This window comes from Clarias gariepinus, chromosome 13 (assembly GCF_024256425.1).
Source record: "Clarias gariepinus isolate MV-2021 ecotype Netherlands chromosome 13, CGAR_prim_01v2, whole genome shotgun sequence".
In the NCBI taxonomy this organism is placed as follows: domain Eukaryota; kingdom Metazoa; phylum Chordata; class Actinopteri; order Siluriformes; family Clariidae; genus Clarias; species Clarias gariepinus.
In genome coordinates this window covers 27,090,094-27,106,443 of record NC_071112.1, presented here as the reverse complement: position 1 = coordinate 27,106,443, position 16,350 = coordinate 27,090,094, and the positions used below count along the sequence as shown (strand labels likewise).

Sequence of the window (16,350 nt, the reverse complement as noted above, 5' to 3'; positions counted from 1 at the left end):
TATTTGTGCTGTTCAAGCTGTTATTTAAAACACAGTGGAAGGACTCCCAAGTAACAAAAATGTCCCGGTTTTTATTGCTGGAGGATAAAATGAGAGCCAAGAGAAAAAAAATCTTTGAATCTCTCTGTGAACATCATGTTTTACCAGGAGTTTTGACATCAGCAAGCATTTTAAATATCAGTTTTTTCTTACAGCCTTGAACACTTTACACAGATTTCTGCTACATAATAAATTTATCAACAAGTGAAACTGTATCAAGACAAAACACAGACAGCAGAAAAATCATTTACACCTTTATTTTGATATCTCTATCAGTCAGCAGCAAGAGATAATCCAGGAAATGATTATTTTTTTCACACATTACTGTCCTGGAGGTGGAGCTGTTCCATATTTATCACAGTTGTGTTGCGGATGTAGCACTACAGATATTTTTGTGCTCATGTAACCTTACTGAAATTACAGCTGTAACGTCACAAGCATCAAGTGAAATCACTGAAATGATTCGGGACGTAAAAAAAAACATGATTAAAAACTACTCTTTCTATAAAGAACACACACATCAAGCTTTTCTGCCTGAAGTCTAAACATGTACAAGTGTGCACGTGTGGATATTTGCACTAATTTGAGGCTATTTGTTTAAAATGGAGCATGAATGTTACTTACTTGGAACTCACTCAGACACTGCACACACACACTTCTTGTGCTGGATTTACTGTGTGCCCGTAAATGGTTAATTAACCACTTGATATTTTATTTCTTATAAAAAAAACAAAAATCTGGTAATATAGACACTGATAATCTTGTGTGTGCTTGGCACAATAAAATTGCCAAAAGAAAATCAGCTATCCCAAATACATTTGCTTCCCAATAATAATATTAATAATTATTATAATAATATTAATAATTATAATAATGTGTATCTATAATCCTTCTGGCTTGTGGTTTTATTGAACGCAGCAATTTTGTCCATTGGCATCTTTGAAGCGCAGACGCATCTTGGGTTTGTATTTTTCAAGGTACATAAGCTGTTTGGAATTAAAGGCTCCACGGCGCTTCCTAAAATAAAGTGAGAAAATTACACTTTAAAAACAGCTTATTGTTCAAGTGAAAATTGGATGATTACACAAAGCACCATTGTTATCACAGGAAGTCAGTCCTGTGGCATATGTGACTTACTGTCGAATAAACTGAACGGCATCCTCATACATCATCCCACACTCGATTAATGCGATGGCCACCAAGACAGGAGCTCTGTGAAGACAATATTTTATATTATTAGTTGAGGGGAAGAGGGGAAGGATTTGGGACTTAACAAGGGCTGTTCGTACTGAAGAATTCTAGAAGGCAGACACTTCAATTGGCTCAGCTATACATATTAACATAATTTTAAGTATGTATGATAAATACATGCATAGTAAATTCATAATTAACATTAAGGTGTAAATAATAAGTACACAGATAGGACTCACCGGCCCAGTCCTGCAACACAGTGCACGGCAATGCAGCAGCCAGGCATGTCTTTAAACTTACACTTCAGAAGGTTTAACCAGTCATCCACAATTTGATCAGAGGGGGAGCAGCCATCATCAAAAGGCCAATCCTTTATTCATAATGTAAAAAAAATCATACATTATTTACATACATACAGTTTACGCTAATCCATTATTACATTAATAATTATTAAGAACCAAATGCACATTTTTTCTTCCCAGGTTTAATTTTGTTTAAACAGTTCAGTTTCAGTAACACAAGCCTAACAAATTAGTTATGTGAAACAAATGAAAGAACTAAAATAGTTTTTTTTATATATAATAAATTAATAAAATAATGCTTTAAAATTCTGCTCTTGCATTGTTGTTTAAATATAAGGTCAATAATGACAGCAACCGGCTTTACCTGAATTGCAAGTGCGCCCTCTTGTGGAGTACAAGATAATAGATACGTGAGCCATGAAAAAACATCAATCCTTCAAAACAAACTATTGGTTCACTAATTTTTAATCTTAACAGCAATTAATCCAAAAGCTCTCTAATTATTAATAACTTCATAGGGAGGTAAGGGAGTAAATATTCAATGCTAAATAAATTGAAAAAAAAATAATAATAATAAATTGAAAAATATTGTGTGCCATTCTCCTTTAATAGAAAAATAAAATTAACAGTAATTTGCTGTTCATAGAAGGAATTAAAATTCAAAAGACTTTCTTATCAACTTTAATTTTTTTTAATAACTCTGCCTAAGATCAAGCTGCATCAGGGCACCCCGTCATGGATCATTTTCATTTTTCTAAAACATGTTGCAGCCTTTACTTCTCACAACTCATTTTTGTACATACTGTACAGCCATAAGACATATGGCTATTAAAGTACACTATACAAATATAGTGCAATAAAAATAAAAATAAATCCAATTTTAGCCTATTTAATATTCCATTTTTAATGATTACTTATAAGAAATAAAAATCCCATTAAAAATGTTTTTTGTGGGATGTCATATTCACTTGGATAGAAAGCAATGTCATGTGCCACATTAGCCATGTGTGTGTGTATGAGATTCTTACCAGAACTTCAATGCCTTCCTTTTCCACCGGGGCTTTGTCATAGGTGGCTTCACAAACCCGAACCAGCGTCTGCACCCCAAAAGACTTTAGCTCCTAAAAGATACAACTGTGTAAACATCTGGCAACTACTTAACATCAATAGTTTTATAATATTTCGACCCCCAGGGTCTGGGTCACGTTACCCTCCTAACCATTCTGAAGTAACAAGATGGGAGCAAGTGACAAAAACAACTACTGAGGACAAAAAAACTAGTGAAAAACACAACTCATTTGTGTTTTGGGAGAACAGACATGTAAAAGCAGCACCACTATTAGAGCTTGAATGTGAGTGATTGTACCTCAGTAAACTTGGGCAGTTGCGAGTTGGTGGGATTATGCGTAATCAGAAACCTCATACACTCATAGGTGATTTCAACTGGAGCAGGACGATGCATCTTGACACGTGAATGATGTTCGATGAAATTTAAAAAAAAAGTGTGAATAATTAAACTTAGATAAAACTTCAAATTGAAATAAATATTTTTGAAAAAGCAAAGGTAAAAATTACACACAAATTTTTTATATAAAAAATATAAAAACAAAACAGGGGGTGTTTTTATCTTTTAAAAATTCTATTTAACCCATTCAGGAGAAAAATAGATGATAATTTGGCGTTTGAGAAGAAGGGCGTAAAAAGAAAAAAAAATGAACGCGTGAACTTTGGGCAAATACAGCCTCGAACCCAAAGCTCAGAAGGTAGGACAGTAGATGTGTGGTGTAATCTTCATGTGGCACGCTGAATTTTCACTTATCCACAATGACCAGGTGCTGGGCCTGGCAGAAATCTCCACTCACACTCACAAACGCCATAAATCTGCAGCCTACAGGTGAGAAGTGAAAGAGAGAGAGAGAGAGAGAGAGAGAGAGAGAGAAACAGGTGACTCTCTCGGGGTGAGTGACATGACAAAAATACAACATCACGATTTGCTGCATTTCGATCACATAATATGTATCTAATCAGATTGCAGATTTAAACATTTAGTCTTCAAACTGACTCAAAAAAATATACAATGTAAAAACAATATAAAACATTCCCCAAAGAGAGAGAGAGATCTCTCACTCACTTTTAGTGCATGGAAAGGAATGTTGAGAACTCTGCATTATACCCTCACCATTCACCACAGCCACTATGCCACATCTGTAAAAATACAACAACACAAATACAAAATTAAATAAAAATATAACAACATAAACACACAATCACGAAATAAATAAATTAATTCATAACAAAATACGGGGTTGTTACTGGTTAGGAAGAGAATGAAAAGAAAGCAGTAAAAATGAGAGAGGAAGGAAAAGAACCAAGGGAATAAGAAGGGAAATAAACAGAAAAAAGAAAGACAAAAAGTACTTAAGTATAAATAGGCTAGGAGCGACTAAAGGTAAGGGAATAAGAAAGAGGAAAGGAAAAAAACTGAATGAAAAAGAAAGGGAAGGAAGGAAAAGAAATATAGGGTGAAATAAAAAAGGAATGAATGGAGAAATCAAAGAAAGGAATAAAGTGAAAAAATGTAATAAAATGTTAGGAAGTAAGGGACAAAAGAAGCAAAGTGAGAAAGAAAGAAATTAAGAAACAACTAAAGACGACGAAAGGGAGGAATGAAAGAAGGAACAGAATAGAATAAATGAAAAGGAGAAAAATAGAAATTATTTCTATTTAAAAATATATTTTAAATATTTTAAAAAATGTCAAATAAAGAGAAAGATGGACTAGAGCAATTTAAAAAAGAGAAAGACGTGAAACGACTATGAAGAGAAAATGACAGAAATTAACGAAAAAACTAAAAGGAAGGAAGAAGAAAGGAAGAAATTAAAAGAAAGGAGAGGACAAGTAAGGAAGGAAGGGAAGAGAAAGGAAAGAAAAAAAGTAATGGAGGAGGTAACTGTAAAAAATATTAGGAAGCCGGGAAAAGAAAAAGGGAAAGAAAAAGAAGGATAACTGGGTAAAAAGGAAAGGAGGAGACAGGCAGTAAGAAGCTACGCAGCTCATACTCGCGAATCAGCTGCTCATCAGTGGCTTGCTCACCAGGGACGATCTGCTCATTTTGATTCATGCACACCCATATGCACATTCCATAAAGACTTAAATAATTCTTTTGATTGTGTAAAGCTGCTTTGCGACAATGAAAATTGTTAAAAGTGCTATACAAATAAAATTTAATTAAATTGAATGGAATCAGTTTCGCTTAAAAGAACCGATTCAGAGAGTCGACCCATCAGCCAACACATCGGTACTGTTAAGCTGTTTAAAAAAATGATCTCAGCCATTTAACTGTTTAATGACAGAACCCTGCGATCAACCTGTAAATAACTTTACTGCCTAATTTAGAGTATTAACATTTCTACTTTTACTTAAATTAAACCTCAGATATATTCTAATCACAGAATGACAGCTATGGCTAAATCGAAATACTTACTAAATATACAAAGCAAGGATTTTAAAGCTGTTGTTGTTCATAACTAATGGAAATACAGCATGTTGTTGATTATAATAACCTGCGTTATGAATATGTTAAAGATTTGTATAACAGCGTTACTGATGCAGAGCTAACAGGCTAGCTAGAATGACAACAAGAGAAACGTTGATGAACACGCAGCTTAGCTTAGCCTTGCCAGCTAAAAAACGTTTTAAAAAATGTAAATTTCGCTAAGGTCAAGAATGCTAGGGTGCTATAGCTAGCTAAATGCTAACTAATATTTTAGCAAGCACTCACAAGACAAAAGAAGTTAGCCTGCACGCGCAGCTAGCTAACTGACGTTAACGGCAATATTTTTAACGGCTTAAAATGTAATAGTTTGATATAATTCCTCTTAACTTTTTGTAGTCTTCTGTTTTCGTTCTTATTCTCGATAGAATTATATCTATATTAAATATTTTTTTTAAGGTTACTTACAAAAACACAGACGCCACATCAGAGCACAGAGAGACTGACAGTCCGGTGGATTAACGGACGCGGTGTTGTTAGCTTTAGCTCTGGCTTGCTGCTTTTTTTTTTTTTTCGTTTTTTTTTCGCGGATGTGTCACAAATCAACAATTGATACCCTCCTTTTACCAGTGTCTAAAACTGTGCCCTGGTTCACTACATAGGGCACAATGACCGCGCTTTATATAAAATATTTTGTTTAAAAAAGGGGGAAAAATATGGCGAGGCACAGACAGTGCGCAGATTTAATGTAGCAATATATATGTATCATTTGTGTGGACGTTATTAGTGGCATCTGCCATGGTATACCTAGGGTGCACAGCGTTATCGGATTAAATTCGAACGCACCCGGGTTACATCGCTCTCTGAGGGCAGACTGCGAGTTACTATAGTAACGTCACTGTCCAATCAGGTTTCGGCTCAGATTTGTTTCACAAATGTATAAGTTCGTTCGTAGAAGTTTAATTAGGAAAAGATTTATTCAGCTGACATTGGACCTGGTTTGTCAAGTTTAATAAAGCCCTTCTGACCATTTTATATTGATAAAACAAAACAGGGTGAGCTTAAAGTCCTTACCTTATTATTTACAATCACATCCTGAAAACGGTAGGCTTTAAATATCACCTCCGGTGTTTGTGTGTGTGTGTGTGTGTGTGTGTGTTTACAGTCGTTGTAGAATGACGGCATTACCAAATCGCCCCTTAGTGTATGACTGAAACTATGAATGAGTGTCCCTGTGTGTGTGTGTGTGTGTGTGTGTGTGTGTGTGTGTGTGTGTGTGTGTGTTTGCCTTTACAGAAAAAGAATGAATAAATAAATGTTTGAAAAACTTTGATATAAGGAAAAAATGTCATCATGTAACCTAATCAATAGATGTTTTTAATTATTAATAAACCAAATGATTCAAGCTTATTTAATGGTTAAAAGAAGAGATAGATAAATAAATTACATTATTAATTCTAGACTAAAGTTTTTGAGAACCTGTTCATTTTATTGAGACAATATAATTACTGTCAAAATGTACAAAGTTGTTGTCCTTTGTTGTTTTATTACATTTCCTTCTTTATTTCTCTTTTGTGTTTTTATTTCTTATGGTGTTAATCTATAGTGCTCATAACATCTTTGTAAATATTCTGGACAGTGTTTACTATCCAATGAACAGCAGCAGAGTCTTCACAATCTGTGAAAAATGTATTAATATTTAAGTAATGACAAGAAGTAATAGTAAAAGAAATGTAAAAATCCCACAAATGTACTGGATCTATAGCCCACTATTTTTTTCATATGAAATCATTTGTTTTTTTAAATTCCATTAATTAAATGTTCCTGATAGCTTAGCTGTAGCTAAATAAGATTGCTAGCATCTGGCAGGTTTTCACTCACCCACTCACTCATTGTCATCTCATTGGTAATTTGGGAACACCAGTTAGCCTTAGAGACAGGAATTGGCCCTGGCCAGGAATCAAACTCTGACCCTGGAGTGCAAGGCGACAGTGCTAACCACTACATCACCGTGCCACCTTCTGGCAGGTTTTAAGTAGTTTAAAAAAATATTTTCTTTTACCCTTAAACAGGAAAAATTAAACGCTGTCTGATATAACAAGCAATTACATTATATAATTCTAAAAACATTCAATATTTACACACTCTTACAATAATAATAATAATAATAATAATAATAACAGTTTAAATTACTGGTAATTTAATGAATCAGTGGTAAAATGCTCGCCCTATCATCCGGAGATCGCTGGTTCGATTCCCAGATGATGCTGTAACCTTTCGCAGCCGGAGCTCTAGAGAGAGCTGATTGGCCGAGCTCTACCAGAAGGGAGGGATAAGAGGTACTTCGTGCTCCCACATTAACCCCAGGCTCTACAGCCAATCAGGGGTGTCTGTAAGTTCGCGCACGCGAAAGGAGCGGATCCAAGTGTGTTACGCCGCCCCCAACGGTGTGTGTAGCAGTTCAAAAAGATGCGGTTGGCTGGAATCACATGGTTCAGGAGACAGGTAGTCTTCGGCCCTTCCGAGTGAGTAGTAGTAGTAGCCTTAATGTGGGAGCCCCCTAGTGACGGGGAGGAATTGGACACGACTAAATTAGGGAGAAAATCTGAAAAAAATTCAAATAAATTTTGAAAAAAAGGATGTTGCAACGATTGGTGTATGAGAGTGGCAAGAGTAACTCCTCAGGCGTCTAACAGCTTCACTTTACTTCATGTTTATATCAGAAATACAAACTTTTATCCCAGTACCTCTGATAATTTGAGTTATTGTAAGGAAATCATATTGTAAGAAAAAATGGTGACTGAAGAGACTGTTTGTGAAGCTGTTTAATAATACCTATAAATGACACCCGCTCTCTGGCTCAGTGACAGTACCAAAGGAAATTTGAAATCGTGCAGCTTTAATCCATTATGATATACACATCTGAGCTGTTAATGAAATAAAAGCAAATCTGGTGGCATTCAGATATATCCTGTGACCCACAGAAACTGGGCTGTGATTGGTTAAATGGTGAGGTCGCATCTGATTGCTAAAGAATTAGGCTAAAGAGCACAATTCAGGCTAAAGAGCACAAATCAGGCTAAAGAGCACAAATGACCCACGTTGGTGCCAGCAAAGTCTCAAAAATACACACACACAAATCCAGGGATATTCACACACGAAAGGCGTTTTTCACATTTTTAAACATAAAAAAAAAATTTAAGTTGTACATATGTGAATTGTGTTTTGCATTTGTGAAATGTATATATATGTGTATGTATTTTTTTATGTGTACGTGAGTTGTTTTTTTGTGAATATATATTTTTTTCGTGCACGTGAATTGGGATACGCATGTGTGCATTGTGACTTTTGAATTATTAATGAGACTATTTTGCTTCCATAGAGGGGACCTTACTTTATTTACACACAAACACTTATCTGTCGGAATTTTTTTTTTACTTTTTTTTTTAAAGGAAAAGTGCAGGTTAATTTGTTTTACTTTTACTTTATATTTTGTCTTAATTATTTTTATGTATTAATTTTTTTGAGCTGTGGAGTTTCCATTATTTCCTATGGGAAAATCACAGGATCACAGGAGCATCACAGGAGTCATAATCCAATATTTGTTTTACCACACCGCTGTATGGGCTGTATTTAAAGTGTCCAGATATGGCCAGGTATTTAGACCACAGATCAACAGCAAAAAAATATAAAGTCTTTAATTTTTCGATCAAAAGACATAAAAATTGAAAAAAATCTGAAAAAATAGTATTCATTTGAACCAATGGTTCTTAAAAAAAGAAGTAGAAACAAAATAAATTCCAGGTGCAATTGCTGAATTCTCAAAACAGGAAAAAAAAATGGATTACTGTTTGTGTCCACACAGCATCACTAATATGTCAAACAAGGAGAGAGGACTTTTCTTGAAAGAGCAGTAGCAAAAGTCACTCCATTCGAATCAGCTTGCAACAATGCAACAACAATGAAAAAATAATGTCTATGCAAAAAATTTTAAGAAACCTCACCTTTTTTACTCCACGCTTTACACTACCAACTTCTTTTGTGCTTGTGTTAAAAAAAAGTCCAAAATGAAAGTCCTTAAATACCTCTAAATGCAAACTAAAATCTGCCATATACTCCCTATAGTTCGGGAACATGCAGTATGGAACGAGCACAAGCGGAATAACCAAAAGCACATTATCAGCCAGCACAGCCTCACACGTTTCAACCAGGTGACTGAGTGCTCCTCCATATGCCCAGCGCTAAATGTACTGTGAGCTCCTGGCCCAGTGGCAAGGACCCTTCACTGTCAGAGAGAGAGGGTGGGACCAGAGAGTGGGATAAGTGGGATTATTTTCCCATAACTCAAATTATTCGTTTCACAGCCAACGCCCCCCCCCCCCACCCCCCACCCAAAAAAAAAATAAATAAATAAATTAAAAAACATAAAAATTATTAACACAAAATATTAAGTAAAAATAAAACAAAGTAACCTGATCTTTACCTTAAAAAAAAGTAAAAATAAATCCGGTCAGATAAGTGTATCCGTTTGTGCGCGCAGGTGGTGTGTATATGTGTGTGTGTGTGTGTGTGTGAAGCCATAGTAAGGAGCCCGTCCCTCTCTCCCCCTTCTTGTCTTACACAGTTACCCTTTCTCCACTCTTTTCACATGTGCGCGCACACAACAGAAACACTGTTCACAGCAGAGAGAAAGAGTGTGTGTGTCTGTCTATGAAGTCGAAAGTAGGAGGTGTTTGTGTGTGGCACGGTGTGCACACAGACACAGAGCAGGCTGATACAGAGGGAGAAAATGGATCTTTAACCTCTTTAATGAGACTTGCTTTTGCATTACACATGCGCTGTACACACACACACAGACACAGAATAAATGTATTACGCACACACACCTGGTCACTGTGTTATAGTAAACAGTACACGCGTGCACGGATGTTATTTATACAAGTAAGAGACGCGCAGGGGAGACAATTACCCACAATTCCGCAGCGCAAGAGAGAGAAAAACCGTTGGCTCAATTGTGATCACCTGACGCTCGGGGTTAAAACAAGAAGCGCATGCGTGATACATGATACATTGTCCGGTTCCGAGTCAAAATTTATTAAAAATCTTTGCTCGTTTTGCAGAACATTCGCAAGAGAGAGGGAGATTCACAATCATATCTACACACACAGTCTTTTTATAGTCAATTTTATATTCTGTATCATTTTCCTTTTCTTCTTTGCCTGTTCTTTTGCCATCCATTAGTAGTTGTATTAGTAATGCTCTTCATATTGTTATTATTATTATTATTATTATTATTACCTTTTTTCGTATATATCTGTACTTTACTTTAGTAGTTTCCATATGTTATATTTTTTACTTCTACTCTTTACATTTTAGATGAAAAACCAGTACTTTTACTTGTTACAGAAATGACTGGCAGATAATTTTAAGAGCGCTAATACAGATGTGAACTCTTGCACGTTTGGTATGTACAAGCATGTACAGTAAAGTTTCGGCACAGCCTTTCTCACTACTTGCATTATACGGAGTTGCAGTGTTAGCAACTAGCTAGTTTAAGTTGCAGAGCAGGGCAGCTACTTGCATTGTTATAACATGATCTCTTCTTTATCCATAAAACTCAGTAATGCTGAAAGTTATTACATTCTATTTATGTGTGTTGTCTAGTAACTTTTGCAGTGTTTGCTTCTCTCTGTCCAGCCATAAAAAGAACCAACCAGTCAAATTAATTATGTATTAACATTACTTTATTAAATAATACTAATTAATATTAATTAACAATCATTATTAACTTATTTATTTAATAAAACTTACTGTAAGCAAGAGGTTAAATTGTCTTAAAACACTTAATCTCTTGTAATTTTTGCTTTACAATACTATTTTATTATCTCTTCTTTGCTTTTACTATTTCTTTTATTATTTCACTTCTACTTTTTATATTCTTTTCAATTTCTGTTTCTGAATGTAGTTTATACTACATTTGATGACACAGAACATAATGTAATGATTTAATTCTAAGGACTAAAAGGATGCTGCAACTTTGAAAAGAAAAACTGATTTCATTTAATTACAGTATGTTTCAGATGTTGTCAGGTGTTATGAGGGATCCTCTGCTGCTCTGGGAACTCCGAGAGCTTTAGGGGTCTTTATAGAGAAGATCTTAAGGTGCGGCGTACGCAGACATGTTGGGTAAACCAGACAGCACAGAGCACCCCAGACCGCAGCGGAACTCACCCATGTCTTCCACTCTGTGCCATTCTGCAGTTTCCCCATCATAATACCCCACATTATTGGCGACTGTAAGACCGTTGTATCCTCCAACAACGAACAAGAGATCATCTAGCACCGCAATGCCAAAGTTGCTGCGCCGGTTGATCATGTCAGGAACATTTCCCCATGAATCAGTCTGAGGATTATATGCCTCTACACTTTTCAGTACCACACCATTGCATCCCCCGACGGCATAAACCTGTCCGCCATACGCGATCACACCAAGTCCTCCCCTTCTGCTGCTCATGCGGGGGAGTAGAGTCCACTGGCCAGTCTGAGGATTGTAATTCTCCGCCGTGCACAACCACTCATTCCCGTCAAACCCTCCACATATGAACAGTTTGCCATTTAGTACTGTAGCGCTTGCCTCGCTCCGGCATTCATGCATCGGTGCTATCATTGTCCACTGATTGTTCTTAGGATCATACCGCTCAACTGTGTTAAGGCATTCAGTGCCATCAAATCCTCCCATTGCGTATACACAGCCGTCCAGGACACAAACACTCACATAACCCCGGCGAGAGTGCATGGGGCTTACCCCAGCCCAGGTTCTGGTGATGGGGTCGAACCTACACACGCTGTTGAAGTTATCCAAGCCGTCGCATCCTCCAATGCAGTACAGGAAGCCGTTGAGGTAAACAGTCCCATAATAGCCTCGTGGACTCTCACCACGGCACGTCAAATGAAACCAGCACTTTGCTCGTGGGTCGTACACCTCTATGGTGTTGGTGGGACCTTCATGGCTCCAGCCGCCGATGGCCAGCAAAACAGCGCTGGGAATGCGGGGCCGAGCAAGAACAGAGTTGAGAAATTCGTCTGGGTTGAGACCACTGATGTTTAGCAGAACACTGTAGATGATCGGTCTACATGCTGTGTCGTGTGCCACAAACACGTTGTTCCCTACGTTATCCATAAAGTAGTCATACGTCAGTAGCCCCAAACGCACCTTGGCCAGTAAGAGTGCAACATGTTTTTTTCGCTCCAGAGGCGCATGTTCAATCCACAGAATAACAGTCTCAAACACAAGCTTCTCATGTTTCACATTCAGCTCATCCTTCACAATAATCTCACAGAGCTCCTCAACTTTGAGGTCCAGGAGCTCCTCAGAGACACTTAGTACCTTCTCGAAGTTGTCCAGGATGAACTTTAAGGCCTGCTGCTCCAGCTTCCTGCAGAAATAAAAGCTTGCAAAGCGCCAAATACCTATACAGTTCTTCTGGCACAGCCGAGCCTTCAGGAACATCGAGCACTCGTTCACCAGTTTGTCCATCGCCAGATAATCAGCAGCGATAAGCAGCTCACTCACATCTTTTTCCGTTATTGTAACTCTCTGTAGGTACGCATACTCCATGATCAACTCCATTATCCTTGAGGAAATACCAGGGATGGTGTACTCAAATCTGCCTGAAGGATATAAGCCATGGGTGAAGAGAGCCATGAAGTACGGGCTGCAGCCACACAGAATGATCTTGTGTGCGTGGAACTCAGCACCGCCGATTTTCAGAAGAACGTCACACAGCTCCTCCTCTAAACGAAGCTTGTTCAAGATGTTGCAAACTATCGTGTCCTCCTTCCTCTCCATTTCTCTTCGTTTCTGCTCACTTGTCTCCTGTTCACAGTATCTGTGTAAGTCAGAGTGACTGATCTTCAACCTCTGTGTCTTGAGGAAGGCTACTATGACATCACAAGGTTCCGATTCAAAATTTCGAGTGTAAACATGTTTGAGTACAGTATAAAAGAAGCTGACAGAAACACTGACATTTATTAAAAATCTTTGTGCTGGGGTTTTGTACAACAGCTTTTAAAGCTTGTGTACGTCCAAACTGTGTTTACATTGACTGTAAGGAAGAGTTTATCATCCTGAAATAAACCCCACCTCCCAGTGGGAATCACTCAAACCCAATTAACTAAAAAAAAAAATTTTTTTAATATATATAAAATTGATTACATATATATGAGCAAATATTTAATGATGACTGGAATTTTTAGATGGACAGATAGATAGATGGATAACATTTTTGCTAAGAAAGACTAATTGTCTCTTATTATTTTTACATGCTGTAGTGTCAGTTTTTGGAGCATTTCATGTCATATATTACTACAATTCTTACACCATCACCTTCAAGAATACATATGTAATAAATAACTACAAATAAATGCCAAATCACTACTAAAATTTATTACAAGTGCAATAAAAGAATTTTTTTTCTACATATTTTTCTAAATAGATAAGGGCCACAAATGTCAACCTTAAACTTGCAAAAACACTTCCAAACACCACAAAATTTATTTGATCCATCTACACCAGTGAGTTTGTGAGATATCTTATTTTTTTATAAAGTGTGTTAGGTGCGTGACGTCACCAATAAACAAATAGACACAAAGCCAACGAACAGAAAATGATGATGCGGCGAAATAAAAACAAAAAGGGCCATGAGAAGATACTGCATTATTAATAAAAAGTTTATTATAAGGACTAACCTAAGAAGAAAGCACAAAAATACACAACACATAAACACGGGCAATCTGGAGCAGAGAGTGTTACTGACGGAGCGCCTCAAGCCGTTTACTTTCTTACTTTTTACTGTTTATGTAAGGATAGTTTTTATTTTATTTATATGGTGTGCGTGCGCGCGCATTCTACAGAGGTTGAGTGTGTGAGTTAGCGTAAGAGAGAGCGCGTGCGCCCTCGTGTGTGTAAGCGAGAAAGTATGAGGTGCCGTATAGGGCTTAAATCAAACTTCACTCATGCACACATATGAAACACTTGCATACACATATATGAAACAGTCACACATACATATATACTACTAACTGCTCAAACAACTACATATAAAATGCGCGCACACACATATGAAATGTGAACAACGGATCTTCAGTTTAGCGGAAAACGGAATGGATAATTTCCCATGTTATCACATATCGCTGGAGTGTGAAAAATTTTAACTTGAAAAGTTATTTATATTTTTATTATAATTATTATCGAGGATGACATCATATAAATAGGACACAATTATTTACATTTTTATTTAATTAAGAAATCAGTCGTTTTATATAGGCTAGTAATCTGTAAAAATAAATAAATAAATAAATAAATAATCTGCCTACATCATGTTACTTAATCGAATAATTTATTCGTAAGTTATAAACGTTTCAATACGTTATATATTTTTTAATGGTATCAGTTTTTGTTTCAATAAATATTCTATATTTAATGTTCGTAGCGTGAAATTTCCACAGCAGCAGCGACAGGTATCCGAGGTGCTTTTGTTACCATGGTAACGCAAGGAGGAAGTGACGTTGCATGGTGTTCTGAATGGTGGAATTTTGTAAAGTGAAGTTCCCTTTACAGACATTTCCTGCGCAGGGAGTAGGGTGCAGGCACGTGCACACATAGAGATCAAAGGGGGCTTGAGCACCTGCCCTTTTTATTCCTGAGAAAGTGCCCTTTTTTCTGGGGTGCCTTTTTTTTAATTTTTTTTTTAATAATATATATTCCCCCCCCCGGCAGTGGCTCACATCGTATACACACACACCTGCAGGCAGCAGCAGCCCCTCCCAGCAGTGTTTTTCTTGGCTTGTGCTGAGGTGAGTGGAGCTGGTAATGAACAAAAGATTGGACTACCAATGCCTCGAATAAGGCTCGAATTTACTGCTGATTAGCCAAAGACAAATATATAGTTAACCTGTGTTTTGCTAGCATGCATGACTCATGAGCTACTAGATTAGCTAATATGTAAGGGATAATCGCTATATATTATCCCGCTTATTACATGGCTACATACCAATTAAAAATTATTTTGACACAAAATATTAAAAGGGAGTTTATTGATTTAAGCCCGATTGTATTGCTTCCGCTAAAGAAAATAGTACAGTCCGTCTCTACGGTTAGAATCCTGTGAGTCCATAGGACAGAAAAGTAACAGATTTTATTTTGAACAAGAACTTTTTTTGTAATAATTTTATTAAGTTGCTGTATTTTTGCATTTTTTCAATCATTTTTGCAGTGATTTTTTTCAGTAAAGTTAACAAAATACCAGCAACAACCCTCTTCAGTTTAGCGTGAATATTTGTGTTGATTTAAAAGTGTTATGTGTTCTGATAACACCAAAATAATTAAAATGATGTAGTGCCTTGTGCAAAAAAAAAAAAAAAAACTAATTATTATTAAAACACACCGCTCTGCTTGATGCAGTTATTTTGGTTATTCTAATCTAAATATATACTTAAAACTAGTAGCATAGAAAATGTTTTCAAAACATGCACACTATGGAATGGTTTCCTTTGCTGCTCTATAAACCTAGTAAATACTAAGTAGTCCATGGTTTCTGTTTGAACTGATTATTTTGTAGACATCTTTTAAAAATTAAACAATTGCATGAGTTTGAGGAAGATAAAATTAACTTTTAAAATTTTTTTTTTTTTTAAAAAGGAAGTCAGTGTTGCGTTAATATATACTGTGGCGTGGGCGGGGTTTTGATGGGCTACCATCATGCTTTGCTGGAGGGATTGTTTTGTGTTCACCCTGTTGGGAAAAGGTGTTTAAGTTAGTGGCTCCGGCCAGAGGTGTGTGTGTGTGTGTTTTTAAATGTCTGTTTAATTAGTGTGGATGTGTTATTATTGTAAGATTGTGTTACTACAGAATAAATTTCTCCCAGCCATTTTGAATTGGGCAGCCAGGAAGCTCACTCGTCTCTCCAAGTTCCTGCGCGGCGGTGAAGAACGCTACATTGGTGTCTGAAGTGGGATGGAGAGAAGCGGGTTGGAGCGCACCCCGGAGGAAATCCGGAGGATTCAGGAGGGCCGCCGAGTAGCAGAGCGGCTGAGAAGGAAGAAAACCCTCCCTGACGGGGCCAGCGCGAGCAAGGAGCGGCGACCGGAGCGGAGCGGCGCGCTTCGGGTTCCGGCGCTGGATTTTGGAGGGGATTCCTCCAGCGACGCAGCGCAGGAGCGAGCTACAGCTCCGAGCGCCGCCAGCCGGCGAGGCGACATGCAGCTACGCCTGCCTGCCTACAACGGCGCCGTCGAGCCCCACGCGTTTTTCGCCCAAGTGGAGCT

General features: G+C 37.2%; 2 protein-coding genes and 1 long non-coding RNA gene across 4 annotated transcripts; all 3 read right to left on the bottom strand.

Moving 5' to 3' along the window:
* Positions 1 to 280: 280 nt before the first annotated feature.
* On the bottom strand, positions 281 to 3,250 carry ptp4a2a (protein tyrosine phosphatase 4A2a). Of its 2 annotated transcripts, XM_053510528.1 has the most exons (6): positions 3,110 to 3,250; positions 2,899 to 2,994; positions 2,561 to 2,653; positions 1,470 to 1,600; positions 1,177 to 1,251; positions 281 to 1,056 (listed from the first exon to the last, which is right to left on the bottom strand). In XM_053510528.1, exons 2-6 carry the CDS (start codon positions 2,992 to 2,994, stop codon positions 945 to 947), a joined length of 507 nt encoding a protein of 168 aa, XP_053366503.1. In that variant the 5' UTR covers positions 3,110 to 3,250; the 3' UTR covers positions 281 to 944. The 2 variants fall into 2 exon arrangements, with proteins under 2 accessions (XP_053366503.1, XP_053366502.1); XM_053510527.1 differs by having other exon boundaries at positions 2,899 to 3,250.
* Positions 3,249 to 5,625, bottom strand: LOC128536318 (uncharacterized). Its single transcript, XR_008361885.1, has 3 exons — positions 5,494 to 5,625; positions 3,664 to 3,737; positions 3,249 to 3,420 (listed from the first exon to the last, which is right to left on the bottom strand). It is a non-coding gene; the product is annotated as an uncharacterized LOC128536318 (long non-coding RNA).
* Positions 5,626 to 11,182: 5,557 nt separating this feature from the next.
* On the bottom strand, positions 11,183 to 12,886 carry LOC128535997 (kelch-like protein 10). Its single transcript, XM_053510132.1, has one exon. The coding sequence runs from the start codon at positions 12,872 to 12,874 to the stop codon at positions 11,183 to 11,185; it is 1,692 nt and encodes a 563-aa protein (XP_053366107.1). The 5' UTR covers positions 12,875 to 12,886.
* Positions 12,887 to 16,350: the final 3,464 nt, after the last annotated feature.

What these genes read in the sequence shown, in the direction of transcription:
- ptp4a2a (XM_053510527.1), bottom strand. Translation starts at nt 2,994, where the DNA reads ATGCATCGTCCTGCTCCAGTTGAAATCACCTATGAGTGTATGAGGTTT. An exon ending in AGGAAGGCATTGAAGTTCTG is followed by an intron (nt 1,601 to 2,560) that starts GTAAGAATCTCA and finishes TTATGAATAAAG; the next exon opens with GATTGGCCTTTTGATGATGG. An exon ending in GCCGTTCAGTTTATTCGACA is followed by an intron (nt 1,057 to 1,176) that starts GTAAGTCACATA and finishes ACTTTATTTTAG; the next exon opens with GAAGCGCCGTGGAGCCTTTA.
- LOC128535997 (XM_053510132.1), bottom strand. Translation starts at nt 12,874, where the DNA reads ATGGAGAGGAAGGAGGACACGATAGTTTGCAACATCTTGAACAAGCTT.